The sequence below is a fragment of the Helianthus annuus genome, chromosome 1, assembly GCF_002127325.2.
Source record: "Helianthus annuus cultivar XRQ/B chromosome 1, HanXRQr2.0-SUNRISE, whole genome shotgun sequence".
Classification (NCBI taxonomy): domain Eukaryota; kingdom Viridiplantae; phylum Streptophyta; class Magnoliopsida; order Asterales; family Asteraceae; genus Helianthus; species Helianthus annuus.
In genome coordinates, this window is record NC_035433.2 from 130,405,900 (window position 1) to 130,427,965 (window position 22,066).

The window sequence follows — 22,066 nt, forward strand, 5'->3', positions numbered from 1 at the left end:
ATCCGAGTAACAAATTGTCAAACCACAGGGAGCACCGGTGTAATTTCCAAAACTTGAGGACTATAGAAGTTATTTTGCAAAACCACAGGGACTATCCGTGCATTTTACTCTTTTAAAAAATTACTTATTTTTTAAAAGATAGTAAAATTACCAAAATACTCTAGTATGCATTGAACATGACGATTGGATCTAAAATAAAAGTTTAAGGTTCGTTAGTAAAAAGAAGGTGACGTGTTACAAATTTCAAAATAAAAGATGTTCTTTGTAATTATTTTAGTTAAAATAAAAGTTTAAGGTTCGTTAGTAAAAAGGATGTAACGTGTTATAAATTTTAAAATAAAAAATGTTTTTTGTAATTATTTTAAGAGTTAAATGCCATTTTAGTCCCTGTGGTTTGGGTCATTTTCCAGCTTAGTTCAAAGGTTTCATTTTTAACATCTGGATCCAAAAAGGTTTCATCGTTACCATTTTGGTCCAACTGACTTAACCCTATCCATGCTTCTCAGTTAGTCAAGGGGTATTTTTGTCATTTTGTCTATTATTTTAATTAAATGTTTATTTTTATCATTATTAATACCCAATTTTAATATTGTGTAAAAAAATCTGTATTCTCTCTCCCCCTCTCTTTCCTCACTTTCTCTCCTTTTAACTTACAAACCACCACCGTCATCTTTTTCCCCCCCTCCACCATCACCACCATTCCCTAACCCTACATCCACCACACGAAACCTGCCTACTCGCAAAATCCTAGCTGCAACCACCATTACTCTAACCCTCCGACCACCTGCACGCACCTGAAACCCTCCATCGCGCTCCGCACCACCAGAAACCACCGTACCTGCAACCGTTATATCGTAAACCACCCTCACCCTCGCCTCGACCTTCCATGTCTGGTTCACCACCTCTGCAGTACACTGAAACCCTCCGACCAGACCGCCACTAAACCTCACTTAGTGTTTTTCTTTTCCTCTTTCACCGGTTTAACAGGGGGTTCCATACACCTGGTTCTTTACCTCGATTCTCGCGTATTGCGTGTATTAGGTGCGTTATTGGGTCAACTTTCGGGTTGTTAATCGAGTCTTGTTTTGTGTAATTTGACGTTATTATAAGCTTTTGATGAGTTTGTTTTCTTGAAACTGATTATGAGAATTGAAAGGATCCAGTATTGGAAATTGTTTGCCCTGATTGGTGGTTTTGATATCGTGTTGTGTTCTGTCTCATTTTGATTAAACTTGAATGAATCCTTTTTAAAATGATGGTCAGAATTGAAAAGGGGTTGGGTAAATTGCAATGTGAGTTACATGTGTTGAGGCTGTTGTTTTGAAGTTGGAATCCGGTAAAGGGGTGGGTGGTGGTGGTGGTTTCATTGGTGCAGGTAGGGAGTGGTGGTTGGGAGCGGGCATGTGGTGGTGGTGTGGCAAAGAGAGAGATGTGAGAAATCAGATGTTATATTAAACTTGGTTTGTGGTGGTTTATTAAACTGGGTTTCAATAATGATAAAAATAAACATTTAATTAAAATAATAGACAAAATGACAAAAATACCCCTTGACTAATGAGAAGCATGGATGGGGTTAAGTCAGTTGGACCAAAATGGCAATGATGAAACCTTTTTGGATCCAGATGTTAAAAATGAAACCTTTGGACTAAACTGGTAAAATGGCTCAAACAACAGGGACTAAAATGGCATTTAACTCTTATTTTAATTATAAATCTTGACTTGCAATTTGAAGTAAACCTAAAGAATAAAAAGTGTAATTTACTCTCAAATAAATAAGAATTACCACCTTTTAACAAAACTTATTCATGACGTTAATAGATTAAGTTATAATTGTTTATTAAACTCGATTCAAAAATTTATACGAGTCAAACAAGCTCGTATCTTGAGCTAATATAAACTATATTTATCAAACTACTTAAAGGATGTTTGGGAATTGTTTATTATAATTGCTTATCATGCTATTGTTTTATTTAAAAAGAAAACTACATTTTGAAAAAAAAAAAAAACACGAGTATGAACAATTCATCTGTTTTTTTTTTTTTTTTGAGGCATCCACTTTTAGAGCGTCAACAACGGTTAACCCCAAAAACTTTGTCGTGGAAGGAAGAAAACTGGCCGGTTCGTAGCCATAGATTGTTTGAGGGAGAAAAAGGCAAGAGCTACAACGAGGAGGATAGAGAGGAAGGATGTGGTTCGTGGTAGGGTTTTTGCAAGAAAATTTAGATGTAGCGGTTTATGGCTGTCGACTTTTTGTTGATGCCTTTGAAGCATTGTTAATGGCAATGTCATTAACGTTAAGGAAACGTATACACTCAGCTAACACATCAACTACATATAAAACATCAATCTCATCTCCAATCTATCATACTTCACAAACATTCATACAATTTCACATAATCATTACCTTTTACATTTATAACATTCATAACCAAAATTAAAATCTTATAATAGTTTTTTTTTATCTTTTTTTCTGTTCCATATAATATAATTTAGTAAATCATGTAATTATTTTTTAACGACAAATTTCTTTACCCTGTTGTCTACAAGACTTGAACCCAAGACTTCTCCTTCCAAATCTATGTGTTTTAAAGGCTTTGTCTTTGCCAATAAACCACCACCTCATTGGTAGTAAATTGTTTAAAGGTTTGTAAATTTTGCCCATAACATTATAGCCTAGTAACATTTTGGGGGTGTGACAAGGCTTAGAGACCATGAAGTCTTTGGTTCGATTCTCACAGGGGGAGGGGGTTTCCATATTTATTGGGTTTTCTTCTGAATTGGTGTATAGGGATTATTGCCTAGAGGAGGTGGATATGATCGGGTGGATCTGCTGGTGTGTAGGCATTATTGACTAGTGGAGATAGATATGATCGGTGGTTGCCTAGTCGAGATGGATATGATCGGGTGGTTCTGCTGGTGACACGATGATACTCAATAATCCGGTTGCCGTTCAATTGTTTTTTAATAAATTTTACAATCAATTGTTTAATGTTATTATAATTTTTTTAATAAAGCCTTACAAAAAAATTTACAAATACATGGCCAAATTGCGAATAAATCATTGACAACGTATCGTTGCTTCCGGTGAAACAATAGGTTCAATTTCCGCTTGATTCGTATTTTGTATGTGAAAAATATTGACGATTGACGTGCTATCTTACTAAAAACTTAAAATTGGTAACACTTCTCCACCAACCATGATTCATGAGTATGTAATCTCTAGAAATTGCTCCTTGTAGGCTTAAATAATAATATACGTGTGCGTATAATAAAAATTTTAATTTTCGTATTTCTGATATATGTCTGTAAGTGAGCATGCTGATGTTACATTTATGACTGATTTAAATTTAAGTTAAACCTAGATGAGTAATTGTATATTGATTGTGTGTAATACTCATACACAATACATACATTAATTTGGATATAACTAGTCTAATAATGCCAATGATCTCTAGATCAAGTGGTGGAACGCTCAGTGGCGGATCTAGGATTCTGACCAAGCGGTAACGTTTTATAAATAGGCGGTAACGAAATCGAAAAAACGTCAAATTTTTCCAAAATTTACACTAAAAACGTCAAAAATTTTCCGACCAAGCGGTAGCGGAGGCTACCCCTTGTTCCTCTTTACATCCGCCCCTAGGAACGCTTGCATTTCTCTTAAGAGATGCAGGTTTAACTCCCACTTGGTGCAGAGTGAGGCACTGGTGGGCAATGATAGGAGACCCAGGGAAACCCGGGTTGGATCCTTGAGCCAAACGGGTTTTACCGATAATTTCACCATCGTGCCTACGGGCGGGTGGGTTACCGGGTTTTCCCCGGAATTGGTGGTGGACTCGGGTTACTCTCGGAGTACTCCGTTTGTCCAGTGGGTGCCCCGAGAGTGCTCGGGATTGATTCTGTTGGCCTTTCAAAAAAAAAAAAAAAAAAAAAAAAAAACTAGTCTAATAATCACAGCTGTTAATTATCAAATGGCCCTGTAGAATCTTATGAATAAACTTATGCTATTGGCTATTAATTTCTATATAAAAATGTTCTTTATAAGCTCTATTAATTGCTTTGTTATATTTGATCTACAGATATGAATAAACTTATGCAATTGGCTAGCATTTAGACAGACAGAACAATAAAAAATATGTATGCTTATTATCATACAACTTCTTTTTCTCTAGAACTTCTCTAACTTGTGATAGCTCGTTACCGAAGTGAAACTAGGAAGTTTCAACCAACGTCTTTGAAACTTTTTAAATCCGCGAATTCTTATTCTGGAACGAAATCTTTTAATCTTGTTTCTCAAGTTCCATCTTTTCATTAAGATGGCACCTCTTGTAAATTTAATCAGTTTCTTCATGCGTCTATGTCCTACATCAAGTTGGAAAGACTTATTACGTGTGAGGATTATTATTCAATGATCAAAAGACTTAATCTCTCACTAGATCGTGTAGTAGGAGTTAGGTTGAACCAACGCTTTCTCATACCTTTAACTTTCGCTATATTATGGTCCTCTTCCATGCCCGTGTGCTGCTGCAGGGCCTGCAATTGGCAACATAATCATATAAAAACATGCACACAACGGTTGGAAGTTAATAATTACTAGAGGTTTATTTTATTTACGAATGGGTCGATTTTGGTTATGTTTTATCCTAGTGGTTAAACTCCTTTTCACCATTTAGGTATAAAATTATTAATAATGTGGTTTTGTTTAATAATAATTAAGGCCCTTTTACCTCAACCAAGCTCTGCAAACGGCTCCTCATTCTTCGTTGCACAAACCCTTTAGTACACTGTTTAAGAATCATTTTCATCACCAAGATATGAAAATTTTGTAAACTTAGCTGATTAATAAATAATAATAATAATAATTACTCTAATGTTACCTTTACATGATACTTTACTAATGCATTAAAGTTGAGCAGGTTCCATACCGTCTTGTCTAGTTTCTTGCCTTCAATATGTCGTGCAGATATTTCTGCAAATATCAATTTAACTTGTGATGAAGGCCCATGTAGTGTTCTATAGTCATCATTAAAAATGTGATTATCAAGCTCGGTTAAATACCGAATGATACGAATCCTCCGTTAGTGCTCAAATCTTTCATGGATTCACCTCTTAACTCGGGAGGTGGAATTGGCGACCAGTAGCAAGGAGGCGCCCTAGCACACGCCCCTGAGTTTCCAACATCCACAAGCTCCTGAGTTGCGTAATTGACTCAGAACCGAAGCAAATAATTTAATTTAGAGTAAAATGCCATTTTCGTCCTTGAGGTTTCGCCAGTTTTGCGACTTTCGTCCAAAGATTTGTTTTTCCGCATCTGGATCCAAAAGGTTTGAAATCTTGCCATTTTCATCTGGCTCGTTAACTCCATCTATTTTTCACCGTTAAGTAAAGGGTATTTTCGTCTTTTTTGTTAACTTAAAGAGCAATTCGGTCCTTTTCAGGGGTATTCGGTCTTTTTACATAAAGTGAAAAGGACGGAAATACACCTGACTTAAAAGAGAAAAATGGTTGGAGTTAACGAGCCGGATGAAAATGGCAAGATTCCAAACCTTTTGGATCCAGATGCGGAAAAACAAACCTTTGGACGAAAGTCGCAAAGCTGGCCAAACCTCCAGGACAAAAATGACAAAGAAATGTTTCTGGGTCAGATTGACCCGACCTTTTTCGACCCATATTAATAACAACTCATTTATACCCGAACCCATTTTGAACTATAACCCAGCCCGTTTGCCCGCCTATCTTTCCAAATCTATTAGTAATAATTCAATTTCGACAATAGAAATTCTTTCCGATTTTCATCCATTTTCGTCCACTTTTCGTTTTTAGACAAAAACGCGTGAATATTTGATTAAATGAATTATCTGGTCACTTGAGTTCAAACCTGAAAGAAGGCCTTGGCGATAATTATATCTGAATGCTCTTTGAACCGAATCGGGAAAACTACAGTCAACTTTGCTGGCTGTCAAACAAACGAATCAAACACCCTTAAGATATACAATTTTGTTGATTCCTCAAATAGGTTTTTATTTTCTTATTTTTTTGGTGAAAACTTAATTACCTGTTTTACGACATAGAAAGGTTCGTTAGGATGATAAACAAGTTTAATCGGTTTGTATGTCCCCTGAGATATTTCTTGATCATTAACATTTTTCAGTAGTTCTCGTAGCTGAGAGCTCAGTATTACCGCTTGTACAGATGAAATATCTGTAATTATTTTCACTGCATCTACACGACAAAAAGAGTTTGAATGAATCACAGAAAATTACCATTTGACGTTGAATGAAATATGAATGTTTAGCAAGTATTTTGAAACTATATTTATTTACCTTTCTTACGCGGAATTTTAGAGAAATCAAGTTTAAGAGTCAACTGGTATCCTGTTTTAGCCGGTTCAACGATCTGGACTACTTCGTGACAGATTCCCTTCACGGTTTCTATGGTGTAATGAGGGAATCCGTATAAGATGGAGGATCCCGTGGACAAAATAGGGGTCGAGATAGACAGATATACATGATGTGCTTCTGAAACATATGACTAGTGAACCTTGTATTAGATGAATAAGAATAGTTGTTGGATTCGAAAAGTTTCTTTCTGTTTTTTCGTTTACCTGAATGTGGTATTGGAGTGATCCAAATTCATGCAAGTGGTGTTCGACTGCTACCGGCTTATCAGCACTGCACGAAAAGCAATTTGTTTTTAAAACAAGTTCAACCCGTTTACCTATGAATGGGTCAATTCTGACTGCAATTTGTCTTATATGGGTTTAGCTTAGACTGTGTGTTGTGGTGCCGTGAGCACCAGGTGCTAGCCACGCGGCTGCCACGGTGGCTCGCGAACACCACAACGGTGTCAAGCTATTAGTGGTGCGAGCGAGTGGGCGTGAGTGTGGTAGCCTGGGTGGTTTGGGCGCTATTGGTGAAGTTAACACAACAGGCTCAAGTGAGGGGGGCGTGAGTGAGCAACGTGATGAGTAGGCGTCTAGTCAACGCCATGTGTCGCAATATTAGAGGATGAATAGGTCAAGTGGTTAAACAAATCAAGTCATCTAAAGTGCTTCTGAACTGCATAAAACTTTCTGAATTATATTATTTAAAAAGTATATAAATATTTAACATTATAAATTGCGTCGTCGTATTTGACAAACCAAGTATTTAAAAAAAAAATCTTTGGAGAAAAAGTGTTTTGGGTCAACCCGACCTGCACCATAATTACTTATTTTGACTTCCGTCCCATTTTACCACATCTAATTTTTTTACTTTCTAATCTTTATACTACTAACAGTGTAAGATTCGAATTTCTCAAACATATTTTTGAGTATTTCCAATTAGCAGAAATCTTGATGAATTTCGGAACACATGATTGGTGACAACTTTGTCACTTTGCGCGCTTTTGGTGACGTTAGAAAGCTACCTAAATAGGGTGCACCACCATGGACCTTGGCTGGAAAATCTACTTGGAAAACACTTAAAATTGTCTGCCAAAGAGCCAAAGGTATCTAGCCTTATCGAGCCATGTGTGAGTTAAAGGTGAAATTGATTTAACCGCAGCCGTGTGTTTAAAAAAAACCTTCAAGGGGTGGTGCAGTGGTAAGCAACTGATTCTAGTTTCCATTGGTTTCCTATCTTAACCCTTTAAAGGCCACATGGTGTGCATAAGCTGTGCTTTACAGTATATCGGTGGGGCCCGTGAGTTTTTCCCTAACAAGTATTCGTGGTAAAAAACAAAAAATAACAAAGAAACATTACCGATAGAGTTGAAGCAGAATCTGCTTTAATGCTGGTGACGCCCTCTCGAAACACGCCATATTTTGCTATCTTCCTGATTTTCTTGTAATATGTAAATATAGATGTTATGAGACAAATGCAGGTATGAAAACTGGGCATTGCAACAACTTTTATTTTACAGTTGAGTGAAACTGAAGTCGTTTGTTGCAATCATTTTTGGTCAACTTTTAAGCAATATGTGTCTTTCTATTTGTACCTATCTTTAGTGCACTACCCATAGGGTGTTGGGGTGGGTGGTGGGTACATATCCAACAACTAATGGAACTGTCACCATTGTGATGCATACATTTTTCACTATGCTACATGATGATTTGGCGATCGCGTATTGGTTAAAATAAATAATGTATCTGAACGCGTTTTCTGCAGATCAAAGTAGATCTATTTGCTTGGTCCTAAAACGGGACAGGTTTTATTGTCTGGGTATTATTACAGTTTTAATTTACATATTGTTAAATATCAGGCTGGTGAGTATGGAGGTGGTTCTTCATTTGGTGATGAACCAACACGTAAGCGGCTACGTCATCGGGGGCATCACCTCACCCAACTGATGGGCCTGGGGTGTGGGTGATGTGCCTCCCCCTTTAATATTCACATCACAGCGTCAAACACACAGCCTCGTCTCCTTCGTCTCTTGGCCGACGAAACCGACGTGCCTGGCCCCTAGGGGGCGGTGTTGACGGGCCTCGACAACTAGGGGACGGCCCCCATACCCACCAGCCTCATTACCGAAACTATCCTCGTATCAAATAGTTTGAAAGAAAATGAAGAAATAAAACTATCTAATAGAAATAAAGAAACCAAAAACATAATTACATGGTTAGTTCTTATGGTTTACCTTTTTTTTTTTTTGTCATTTTCATTCATATTCATTGGAAATTACACAAATTTGGTACCAATGATGTAATTTTCCAAAAATAGGCATAAAAATGACATGAGTACACCACAGGTACTAGGTGTTATCATTGGGCATGCATTGTAGTCTAGTGGTATGTTAGAGCAGGCTTAGGGACCATTAGGCTTTGGGTTCAATTCCCAATTTCCCGCAATGGGATTTTCCCAAATTTATTAGGCATCCTCCTTAATTGACGTATAAGCATTATTGCCTAGTGGGGATGGATATGATCGAGTGGTTCCGCTAGTGGTACGATGATGCCCCAGTGGTCTGTTGATCCAAATTTGCCCTTAAAAAATCTAATCTAAAATTCAATATTTTAAAACAACAATCTAATCCATCACTTGTGGTCTAGTGGTTGGAAAGACTTGGGTTCTCCTTAGAGACTCAAGTTCAATCCCCACTAGTGACATATTTGGTGGATAAAAACAATGAAGGTTAGTTCTCCCAGACCTTAGGTCAAGAATTCGAGCTAGAGCCACCGGGTTTTAGTCTACCATGCGTTACGCTAGAGAGATTCTCTCTTGTGGCGGCGCAAGCCCCTGCCACTGGCAGCGGGTGGTATGGTTTCCGGGGAACGCCGTTAACCAAACTCTGACGCTAACATAGGCCTTGTTAAGAAAACATAGCTGGCCAGAGTGGAGTTAGGACCTCTAGTCAGAAGGGTGTGAAATCTCTCTTTATACTATTAAAGATTCTTACCGTTAAAAAAACACAACAATACATGACTTTACTTCCTAAAATATTTCTTTTTTACCTTCTCAGTTATATTTTACTTTGGTAGCAAATATTTAATTGCCTTTAATTCTTGTTCAATGAAGTTGTAGTTGTAGGTGACGTGTAGTCGTGTACTCACTTTACACAATTGAGTGTTAGTTTTTTTTTTTAACTTCCAACAAAATCAATCTCGAGCATTCTTGGGGTATCAACTGGACAAACGGAGTACTCCGAGAGTAACCCGAGTCCACCACTAATTCCGGAAAAAACCCGGTAACCCATCCGCCCGTGGGAACGACGGTGAAATTACCGGTAAAACCCGTTTGGCTCAAGGATCCAACTCGGGTTTCCCTGGATCTCCTATCATTGTCCACCAGTGCCTCACTCTGCACCAAGTGAGAGTCGAACCTGCATCTCTCAATAGAAATGCAAGTTTTCCACCACTTGGTCTAGAGATCATTGGCACAATTGAGTGTTAGTCTTATTCTACATAATTTTAAAGCACAAAGTCACCACTGACCCTCTCTTTTTTGTTAAAATACAAGGCACCCCTTTCCATTTTTCAATAAAATACAAGACCATCTCAATATTGAGAAATAATTTATTTAGGCCTTACTCTATACAATATAATAAATCCAACCCCCAACTTTGCAAAATGGTATTTTTAGCCCCTATTTCATTTTACTAGCACCCCCTATACTTTTAAAGTTTACATTTTTAACTCTTTTTCTCTTAGTTTTACGTTTTTCCCAAAGTTTCGCCACATTGCAATTTTAGTCCATTGGCTTTACGAATGTCAACGTTTAATCCCTCATGTTTCTAATAGTCTAGCTTTACCCATGTACCATATATAATATGCGTTTTTATCATGTTATTTTCTTTAATGATTTTCGTTCGCTAATTTCTTTTTTGAAGAACTAGTTTGTCGTTAGTCTCCTTGAATTTCAAAAGTTTCAACTTTACCCTTTTTCGTTCCTTTACTTGAAAAAAAAAGAGTTTTTAGGTAAGGATTTATATGTGCGTGTCGGTATAAATTCGAGTTGATTTACGTTTAGATGTAACTTTTTTAATGATTCTTGTTTGCCAATTTATTCTTTTAAGAACTAATTGGTCGTTAACCTCTTTGAGTTTCAAAAGTTTCGACTTTGCCCCTTTTGTTCTTTCACTTGAAAAAATTAACTTTTTACGTGCGGATTTTTATCTAAGTATCAGTATAAATTCGAGTTGATCTCTTTCTAGACGAAAACTTATCTTGGGAAATGAGTTAGTGCAAGTATAATAGGTTTTTTATATACCATGTCGAGTGTCATTAAATATAATATATATTCATTTGATGGTATAAATTCGAGTTACTCTGCGTTTCGTGTGTTTTCTATTTTTAAAGCTATAATAAGCCCCTTTTGATTGTTGTGCATCAGTCGCGTTACATAGCACTTGCGCTAATCCATTCGATATTTGCAATATACCCGCGCCGCAACGCATGCGGGTTTATTTACTATTACATCTTAAAGGAGAAAGTTGGTGGTATTTACCCCATCGGCACTCCAACTTTCTAACTTTATCATAACCACTCCTCTACTTTGAATTTCCACAACTATATCTTCATCTTTCAAACTTTGTCATAACCGTTCCTCTATTTTGCTTTTCTACCATTACTCCCTCAGCTTTTACACACTTATGCCACCACCCCTCTACTTTTACATTTCCATCACCACCCTCTCATCTTTTACGCATTTCCGCCACCACCCCTTCAACTTTTACACATTTCTGCCACCATCCCTCTACGTTTATGTCACACCCCGATTTCCACGTGTCCCACCGGTGGGCCCGGTGGGGGATTATCATGACGTAGTTGGCAACAATATAGTCAAACCACACAATATATGAATGCACAGCGGAAGCATAAAGATAATTGTATTTCAACCATTGTTTGTAATATCAAATGTATTACGAATAGTCGAAAATGTATCCACAGGGGATCAAATAAAAATATAAGTATTGTTCAACAGACGAAGGCATCTTAAGCTTGCGAGACTCTTTGTGATGCTAAGGAGAATATCCAGCCAATTACGCATAGTACCTGCATTTAGTCTTTTTGGGAAAATACTTCAGTTTACACTGGTAAATACATTCAACCGACACTTTTGTAAAATGTTTAGTAAAATTGATTTGAATGCACATGGCACAAAATATCTTTTGATTAAAATGCACAGAGGCAAGATTAACCTTTTATAACTTGGGAGAATTATTTAATATTATAATCTTGTGAACGAATTACATGTTCCTTATGCGTTCAGTAGCCCGGATCAAGTCCGGGTTAAAGATCAATAGACACACCATATCGACTATTTATGCACTGACGAGTGTACGCCTACACTCTGCGCTTAGGTCGTGGCCATTTCGTAAAATGATGCCAGGGATATCCGGGACATGGTCATTAACCCCCCAAAGGCTTTTAAGTAACAAGACTGTTTAAATGAGCCGATCAAATTTATTCAATTACCCACTCAACGGTGGAGAATTTGATGCTCGATCAAGCGGTATGCTATATACCGTAACCCAAGCCCGTATAACGGAAAATAAGTTAAAAGTATTTACCTTTGCAAGTATAAATCCTTAATCGAAATAAATTGCAGATAGCTTTTACTGGTCTCCTATTCTGGAACGAAGGTTTAAAATAACCTATTAGAATCCTAATGGGTCTTTAATTTAGCCGTAGCTTAGACCGGTCAGTTTCAAGGGATAATTACGGTTTAATCGCGTGAAAGGCGAAAACCGGGAATGGAATGTGATTTGGACCCAACAAGTTTGAATACTTGTTTTATATGGGTTTAATAACCACACTCTGGATTTTGGGGTCAAAACAATATGGTTTGACCCGTTTCGGCTAGTTTATGTAAACTAGTTACATAAGCCGAACCGTGCGCGCAAAAGGCGGAACGGGTAACCGTAAGAGTCCTACACTGGTTTCCTAAGTCAATATGCTTTAAAGAGGTTACGGTATCAGTAGGATACCTTCCATAATGCCCGTAACGAGTTTAAATCCATTTTATGCCCCGTAGGGGTATTTCGGTCTTTTTAAAGATTATAAAAGAGGTTTCTGAGTTCTACAGGAAATCTGAGTTTCCCGAACAGTTTATAAAGTCTAAAATACTTTATTTATTATTTAAAATCAGTGGCAACTGGAATCGGGTCAAAAGACCTTGTAGAACTCGTTATGGCCGAAAAAGGTATATTCGGTATTTACCGAACCGTCGCCATAACCGCAGGTTATGCGCAGGTTAAAAATAATTAAAAATCTTTAAAAATCCCAAAATATTATTTTACATCAGTGTGTAAAAGGTTTGGTGGCGAAATCTGGGTTTAGATAGGCGTTATGCTAATTGCGCTATTTAATTACTAAAGTTTCTGTAATTTGCGCTATTTAGCATAACTCCTATTCTGGACCTCAGATTGACGTGAAATTTTAGGGACATGCTTAGAAATCAGTAACTAAGGTTATGGTTCTTTCATATGTCCGAAATTCTCGTTTTAATTTAAAAAGGGCGTTACGGTCAACTTTTAAGCATTTAACGGAAAGGTGTAAAAGACTCGGACAAACAACGAACCGGTCACAGAGAGTTATACCATCATGTAACCTGGTCCTAAGAGAGTCCTAAGGCATATCTAAATCATACTTTAACGGGTCAGAACTGAAGTCAATGCAAAAGTCAAAGCTTTGCGACTTTCGGCTCCGAACCGGGTCAAAACAGTAAATGGTCGGATCAAACAAGCTTAGACTAGTTAATATACTTATTATCATGTTTTATGAGTGTTTAAACAGGTTACACATCATCTACATTACTGATTATGCATTAAATCGCAAAATAGCATTTTTGTTGACTTTTTCTAAGCACGTTTGACTCGACATTCGGATTAGTTAGAGTGGGAATCAGAGGGTGCCCTTTTCGGGGTTTAAAGCCCACATGATTACCATCATATAACTATCTTTGATTCGACAAACCACTGGACCATTTGTGATTTATCGCAAAGTCAATCGTTAATTACGACGGATTGACTTTTAAGCTAAACTAAGCAAAAACTAAGCCATAAAAGGGTAGGCACACTTACAGAAGCTTGGTGCACGACTAAGGATGTTAGGAGAATACTTGAGAGCTCCAGAAATGATCAGAAGGCAGGTTTGAGGTGTGTTTCACAATGGAACACTACCATGCCTTTTATAGTGAAAAACTTAGCTCAAGATCATTACAACTCACTCTAGGATTGCTCATGGATGATCAGCAGGTGTCCTAAGGTGCTAGGGGACATGTAGAGGGCACCCATGCTTCAATTAATGCCTAAATGATCGTTCACAAGCTCAAACATTGAATCTGTCCAAGAATTCTGCATCTGGGACCTTCACGCGGCCCGCATTAGGATTCAGGCTAGGCTTACGCAGGCCGCCTGAATCCTTAAGTCAGTAAACGAATCTGCAGGGGGCTCGCGGCCCGCATTAGCTTTCTTGCTTCACTCACGCGGCCCGCCTGAGGTCTGATTTCCAAGATTTTCAAATCTTTTGTAATCATTAACCTGACCTTTCGGTTTCGAAGGGGTAACTTTGCGATTTGGCCCTCGATTATTTACAATTAAGGGCCTGGTGACTTTTACCCGCATTGTTAAGTCCCCGGTTAGTTTAATTACTATCCGAAAAGCCTTAACTTTTATTGTTGACGCTTTTAACCCCTCGCATACGAATTTGATCATAACTTTCTCGTTTTAAAACGGAACTTCGCAAAATTTATATTGTATATTCTAGTGAGTGTATTTTACTGTTACAAAGCCTCGGGTTCATCAAAGGGTCACTCAGAGGTATAAATTAAACATGTTGACACGATTAACCCCTGTAGCTTGTAATCTCTCACTTTCTCCCGCGTTTCGCTCCGTACGATCCATGATTTATTCGTTTGAAGGTACGAGCGTCATTTAGGGTTACTATACAGTATATTACCCTTCGTTGACATTTATAACCCTCGAATTTACATACTTTCAAGGTTTGTCAACTTTAGTCCTTTATTTAGTATTTAATACCACGTGTAAACTCATGACACGTGTCAACACATTATTGGACACAAAATTTTGAGGTGTTACATCCTCACCCCCTTAAAATAAATCTCGACCCGAGATTTACTGAAATAAATAAGGGTATTTTTTCTTTCATCGTGGCTTCAACCTCCCACGTGAATTCGGGACCTCTACGGGCATCCCATTTGACCTTAACAATAGGTACATGCTTCCTTCGAAGCTTCTTTACATGTCGATCTTCAATCGACAAAGGTTTCTCCACAAAGTTCAAGCTCTCATCTATATGCACATCTGTATGGGGTATTACCAGTGATTCGTCAGCGAAGCACTTTTTCAGATTACAGATGTGGAACACATTGTGAATTCCATTGAGCTCCTCCGGTAAGTTTAACTTATAGGCAACCGACCCGACACGTTCGATAACCTCGAAAGGTCCTATGTATCTGGGGCTTAGTTTGCCTTTCTTACCGAAACGCTTCACCCCCTTCCAGGGTGATACTTTAAGTAACACTTTTTCACCTACTTCGAAGTGAAAATCTTTACGCTTTGGATCCGCGTAACTCTTCTGCCTATCTCGGGCAGCCTTGAGACGGTCTCGAATCTGGACAATCTTGTCCGTCGTTTCGAAGACTATCTCTGGTCCTGATAATTGAACATCTCCACTTTCCGCCCAACAAACAGGCGATCAACACTTTCTACCGTATAATGCCTCGAAGGGCGCAGCCTTAATGCTGGTATGGTAGCTATTGTTGTAGGAGAATTCGATTAGTGGTAGGTTCTTATCCCAAGTACCACCCAAATCGATAGCACATGCACGTAGCATGTCTTCCAACGTTTGAATAGTACGCTCACTCTGACCGTCTGTCTGAGAATGGTAAACTGTACTAAAATTCAAACGTGTGCCCAAAGATTGCTGGAAGCTTTTCCAGAAATGCGACGTGTATCTAGTATCTCGGTCAGAGATAATAGACACAGGTATGCCATGTAAGGCTACAATCTTATCAACGTATAACTGGGCTAACATGTCGGAGCTATAAGTCTCCTTGATGGGTAAGAAATGTGCTGACTTAGTCAGTCTGTCAACTATAACCCATATTGTATCATTTCCTTTCCTTGTCTTGGGTAACTTGGTAATAAAATCCATAGTTACACATTCCCACTTCCATTCGGGAAGTTCAGGCTGTTGTAGCAAGCCTGACGGCTTTTGATGCTCAGCTTTGACTTGCGCACAAGTCAAGCATTTGGCTACATAAGCGGCTACAGACTTTTTCAAGCCTATCCACCAATAATTTGCCTTTAGATCCTGATACATCTTATCAGCTCCCGGGTGAACAGAATATTTGGAACTATGGGCTTCCTGGAGGATAACATCTCGTAATCCTCCATAAATTGGAACCCATATTCGCCCATTCAATCGTAAAATTCCGTCCTTGCTAAGAGTTAACTGCTCCTCAGTTACTCCCAGCTTCTCTTTAGGATAGTTAGCTTCCAACACAGCTTCTCTCTGTGCAGCTAACAACCTTTCAATCAAATTATTCTTCACTTCAATGCTCTTGGCATTGATTCGGATGGGTTTCACCCTTTCCTTTCTACTCAGGGCATCAGCGACTACATTCGCCTTGCCGGGATGATATCTGATTTCACAATCATAATCATTTAAAGTCTCTATCCAACGGCGTTGCCTCATGTTTAATTCCTTCTGATTAAACAGATGTTGAAGGCTCTTATGATCAGAATAGATCACAAACTTGATACCATACAGATAATGCCTCCACAGTTTTAGTGCGAACACAACGGCACCCAGCTCCAAGTCATGGGTGGTGTAATTCTTCTCATGCACCTTTAACTGTCTCGAAGCATAGGCAATAACTTTGCCTTTCTGCATGAGCACACATCCCATGCCAGTGTGTGATGCGTCGCAGTAAACTACTAACTCTTCGGTACCTTCAGGTAATGTCAGCACAGGAGCGTTGCTCAACTTTTGCTTCAGAATATCAAAGGACTCTTGCTGCTTAGGGCCCCAAACAAATTTTACCATCTTCTTGGTCAGGGAAGTTAAGGGCGCAGCAATCCTTGAAAAATTTTCAATGAAACGCCTGTAATATCCTGCTAACCCCAGGAAACTACGAATCTCTGTAGGCGTCTTTGGCTCTTGCCAATCCATGACAGCTTCTACTTTAGCGGGATCCACTTGGATACCACGCTCGCTGACAACATGTCCTAGGAATTGGACTTCTCGAAGCCAGAATTCGCACTTAGAGAATTTGGCATAGAGTTTCTCATGATGCAGGAGTTTGAGAATACAACGAAGGTGTTTCTCATGGTCAGCTCGGTTCTTCGAGTAGATAAGAATGTCGTCGATGAAAACGATAACGAATTTGTCTAAGTACGGCTTGCAAACGCGATTCATGAGATCCATGAACGCAGCCGGTGCATTAGTGAGCCCAAAAGGCATCACTAGGAACTCATAATGACCATAACGAGTCCTAAATGCGGTTTTATGTACGTCTTCATCTCTGACTTTCAGTTGATGGTAGCCTGACCTCAAGTCAATCTTCGAGAAATAACTTGCCCCTTGTAACTGATCGAACAAATCATCGATCCTCGGCAAGGGATATCTATTCTTTATCGTGACCTTATTAAGCTCGCGATAATCGATGTACAGACGCATCGATCCGTCCTTCTTCTTTACAAACAGGACAGGTGCTCCCTAGGGAGATGAACTAGGTTTGATGAAACCTTTAGCTAGTAGTTCATCCAGCTGGGTCCTCAACTCCTTCATTTCGGTTGGTGCTAGCCTGTAAGGTGCTCTAGCAATAGGTGCTGCTCCAGGGATGATATCAATCCTGAATTCCACTTGCCTATCTGGTGGCAGACCAGGTAGATCCTCAGGGAAAACTTCTGGATATTCCGAAATGACGGGGATGTCTTCTATCTTCGGTTTAGGCTCATCAAAAATCACCTGTGCCATGTAGATGACACAACCCTTCTTTAGACATTTTGAAGCCTTGAGCATAGTCACTTGCTCAGGCAATCCGTACTGGGTATCTCCCCGAATGGTAAGCGAGTCACCAGACGGAGTCCTTATCACCACTTGTTTTCTGTTGCAGACGATTTGGGCCTGGTTGTGAGATAACCAGTCCATACCCAATACTATGTCAAAACCGGCCAATTTAAAGGGAAGTAGAGATAGAGGAAAAGAGTGGTTCTTAATGGATATCACACATCCATCTAACACAGTGGAGACGGTTTCTATGGTGCCATCTGCTAGCTATACCTCATAATTCACATTTAAGGTTTTGACAGGCATGTTCAGCAATTTGCAAAATTTATGATCTACGAATGACTTATCAGCGCCCGAATCAAAAAGTACTCTTGCAAAAATATCATTTACGAGGAAAGTACCTGTGATCACGTTATCGTCTAGCACTGCTTCTTTCGCATCCATCCTGAAGACTCTTGCATTGGTCTTCTTGGTCTCTTCAGGCTTCTTGGCGTACTTAGGGCAGTTGGTTTTAATGTGCCCCTTCTCGTTACAACTGTAGCAAGTTGCATCCTTTATCTTTTTGCAATCCAAGGTCTTGTGGTCCTTGGACTTGCATAACCCGCAAGCAAATGACTTCGATTGAGTCTGCAAGTTCGATTCGAGTCTACACTTTCCAAAGTGATATCTCTTGCAGTTCTTGCACTTGGGCTTCTCACCAGACTGTTGCCCATCCTTCCTTGACTCATACCCTCTCTTGTTGTCACGGTTTCCACGGTGCTTCTTGCCCGACCTTCGTGAAGTATCATCTTCACGCTTTCTCTTCTTAGCCTCTTTGTTCCTCAGCGATCTTTGTCGGACCGCATCCAGAGTGAGGAACAAAGATATGTCGGCTACAGATCTAAAGGTCGCTGGCCGAGAGGCCTTCACGCTTGCCTTTATTTCGGGGGCTAACCCACCGATAAAACGAGCTATTCTATTTGGCTCTGGGGTTACCAGATACGGAACCAACCGGGACATCGTGTTGAAGCTCGTGAGGTAAGCTTGACAGTCAAGGTTCGTCATAACCAACGATAGAAAGCCGGTCTCGATTTTTTCAACCTCATGTTGAGGGCAGTAATTCTCCTTGATGGGAGAAATGAATTCCTCCCATGTCATGCTGTATAAAACAGCCTTCCCCGAGGCCTGAACCAACGACCTCCACCAAGCCAGGGCCTCGCCCTTGAATGAGTGTGAAACAAACTTTACCACATCTTTCTCTGCGCAACCACTGATGTCCACCACGGTGTCCATCTCGTCTAGCCACGTCATGCAATCTACCGCGCCTTTCTCCCCAGTGAAATCTCGGGGTTTACAAGATACAAAATACTTGTAGGTGCAGCCCCTGGCGCGAGATGCATCAGTATACACTTTTTCTGGACGGACACTGTTTTCATTAGATGAGTGGTTATCATCGTCCTTTTTAGGCTTAGACGGTGGTTTGCTGTTAGATTTTGAGTGGGTTTTTGGCTTTGAATGTGGTTTAGATATGGTTCTGCTCCGGGATTCAGTGTACTCTTCGTACTGTCGATCCAGGGCTGCCTTAACAACACCGTCGACAAGAGCTTTCAGTTCCGCGCCCGTCAAATGAATCTGGGCATTATCATTTTCGTCTTCTTTCGAGTGGCTATTCACTTCATTGGGATCAGCCATTGTAACTTGAATCTGCTATAGAAGATAACGAAAAAGTTTTATTTAGGAGTTTATTATGGAATTGTCTTTTATGGCAATTCATTAACCATGGTAACAGAGACCATATCCGGTTAATTTGTTACTCACTTTTATTTAGGATTTGAACATAACTTATCCTAATTACAAACAATATTGTTAGTGGCATAAAAGCCTAGTCACAAGGACGTTTTATAATATAAGCAGGGATTACAGAGAATCAAGGCATAAAGGTTTGAACCGTAGTCCTTTTACCTTTTCTGACAGTGAGTCATAGACTACAACTGCCTTTTATCTTATATGACAATAAACGTGGCCCGTAGGCACTACATCGCTAACGGATGTTTAATTGGTTTGGCCCGCAGGCACTACATCACTAACGGATGTTTAATAAGTGATCATCTTTATTGACGATTTAACCCGTGATTTATAAATCATTAATTTGGGCTTTGGAATCCTTAAAAGGATTCTTATATAAGAATGACGCGTGCGATTTTAAAGAATCACATCTGCCATGAACGTTAACATGATTACAGAGGTTAACACGGAATCTGAATCTTTTAATCAGGTCTTACCATCTTGGCCGGGTCTTATAATGACACCTGGCTAGGTTTCACTCTTAAGATTCTTTATTTAGGCAGATTTAATTTAAAAGGAATGATTTTTTTTTTGATTTATTTCATATATAATAACAAAAATGAAATTTGTAACATAACATTCCATAATTTCAAATATGATTACACGCTGCCCTAAACGGGACTTTTTTTTAAATAAATAAATACCTACGCAGAGGTTTATAGAAAAACAAGTCCACGCAGGGACCAATATAAGATAGATGTCCGCGCAGGGACTAAAAGATAAGTCCACGTAGGGACTGAAATACGATAAATGTCCACGCAGGGACTAAATTGCAAATACAACAATACATAAGGAGACTAATGGTCTCGTTTCTTCCTCCCTTTTAGTAGGTTTGCTAGGCCCTTGAGAAATCCACGATTACTCTTACGTTCTTGTTCGAAGTCTCATTCCACACGGTTTAGACGGTGGAGTATTTCTTCTTGCTCCGGTGGAGAAAAACGTGGCTGCTGCGACGGTTGCTGAACCGGAGGTCTAGGAGGTATTGGATACCCATGAGCTGAGTAATCTGGTCTCCAAGAGGTTCCATGGAGAGCATTGTAATTAGCCGCTACCACGTATGGATCGACATCATAGTTATAGTTGTAGTGCGTGTGAGTCGGCTGCTCAAACGGATTGTATGCGGTGGAACCGCCGTATGCTGGTATCGGATTGTCATATCCGAATGGTGGCGGAGGTGGTGCAACTGGTGCAGAATTCACCTCTGCAGGGTGACCAGAAGGTTCCCCTAATTGTGGTTCTTCTTCAGGCACTGACGGAAAGTGACTCGCACTCGAGTGGCGAGGGGTGCTGAAATGGAATTCCCCTCCTTGGGTGGACATCCGTGCGCCTGATCTTCTACGCCTTGGCGGATCTGGAATTACTGGTTGAACCGGTGGCGGTGGCGGTGGCGTAACTGCCACAAACCGCGAATCCTCAGAAGGATCCTGCTGCTGCTGTTGATCATGAGGCGAGAAGTGATGAGATGGTGTGAAGTACCAATTACATTGGTCAAACCTCGCCTGGTAGCTGTCGGGACCTTGATAGGGTGTTCCATGAAAGGATGACCCATCAGAGATCTCGATTGGATGATTGGGAGTACCCCGTGCAGGCTCGACGGGATCCGTATCCTCGTCCATATCCACTGCATTATCTTCAGAAAAGTGATCCTCTGGTCCTAAAGGGTTATTCCCTATTGGCTCTTGGACATAATCCGCCGGGTTAAACTGTCCTACGAAGAAAGGTGAAGGATCTCCATAAGAACGGTGCGAAGCAGATCGCTGGAGGGGTATAAATGATGGTTGAGGGTTATTGGGGTCATTTTCTGAGTTTGGTCCAAAAGAATGACGGTATGAGGGTGTTGAGCTATGCGAGGTAGAATGTCTCGCAGGTTCAAAGAGGTTTCTTTTTCGTCTCTGTGGTTCCTCACTTCTTGTACTGGAAGGAGCTCGCATATTTGAAGGTCCAGCCTCGTGATCATTGTGAGTAATGATCGTCCCTTTGCCTCTTCCTCCTCTTCCTCGTCTGATTGCTGGTGGCATATTTCCTGCTTTCAAAACTTTAAATAACAATAAACAATAAAAAGACAAACTGGAGTAACAAGTTCGAATTTGTCCTACGTTTTTGTCTAGACTCAAGTATGTGCAATTGGGTCATTGAGATTAAACACATAAGGATAGTGTTTAATTCACTCAACGTTGGCTCTGATACCAACCTGTCACACCCTGATTTCCATGTGTCTCACTGGTGGGCCCGGTGGGGGATTATCGTGACGTAGTTGGCAACAATATAGTCAAACCAAACAATATATGAATGCACAGCGGAAGCATAAAGATAATTGTATTTCAACCATTGTTTGTAATATCAAATTGTCACACCCCGATTTCCACGTGTCTCACCGGTGGGCCCGGTGGGGGATTACCGTGACGTAGTTGGCAACAATATAGTCAAACCACACAATTATATGAATGCACAGCGGAAGCATAAAGATAAATATAATTCAACCTTTTGAATGTAATATCAAGTGTATTACAGAAGTCGAATTGTATCCACAGGGGATCATAAATAAAATAAAGTATTGTTCAGTCAGATACAGCATCAAGTTTGCGAGACTATTCGTGATGCTAGGAAGCTATTACCAGCCAAATTTCGTGTAGTACCTGCACTTAATTTTTTGGGGAAAATACGTCAGTTTACACTGGTAAATACGTTCAACTGACACATTTGAAAATGTTTATTAAAATTGATTTGAATGCACGAGGCACAAACTCTTTTATAACTTGGGAAAACTATTAAAATCTTGTGAACGAATTA

At 39.6% G+C, this 22,066-nt stretch overlaps 1 protein-coding gene across 1 annotated transcript; it reads right to left on the minus strand.

Moving 5' to 3' along the window:
• Positions 1 to 4,015: 4,015 nt before the first annotated feature.
• LOC110877916 (actin-related protein 2/3 complex subunit 2B) lies at positions 4,016 to 7,895 on the minus strand. The gene is made up of 10 exons (XM_022126142.2): positions 7,740 to 7,895; positions 6,602 to 6,668; positions 6,321 to 6,528; positions 6,053 to 6,219; positions 5,876 to 5,953; positions 5,056 to 5,188; positions 4,875 to 4,966; positions 4,725 to 4,781; positions 4,476 to 4,530; positions 4,016 to 4,359 (listed from the first exon to the last, which is right to left on the minus strand). Exons 1-10 carry the CDS (start codon positions 7,796 to 7,798, stop codon positions 4,166 to 4,168), a joined length of 1,110 nt encoding a protein of 369 aa, XP_021981834.1. The 5' UTR covers positions 7,799 to 7,895; the 3' UTR covers positions 4,016 to 4,165.
• Positions 7,896 to 22,066: the final 14,171 nt, after the last annotated feature.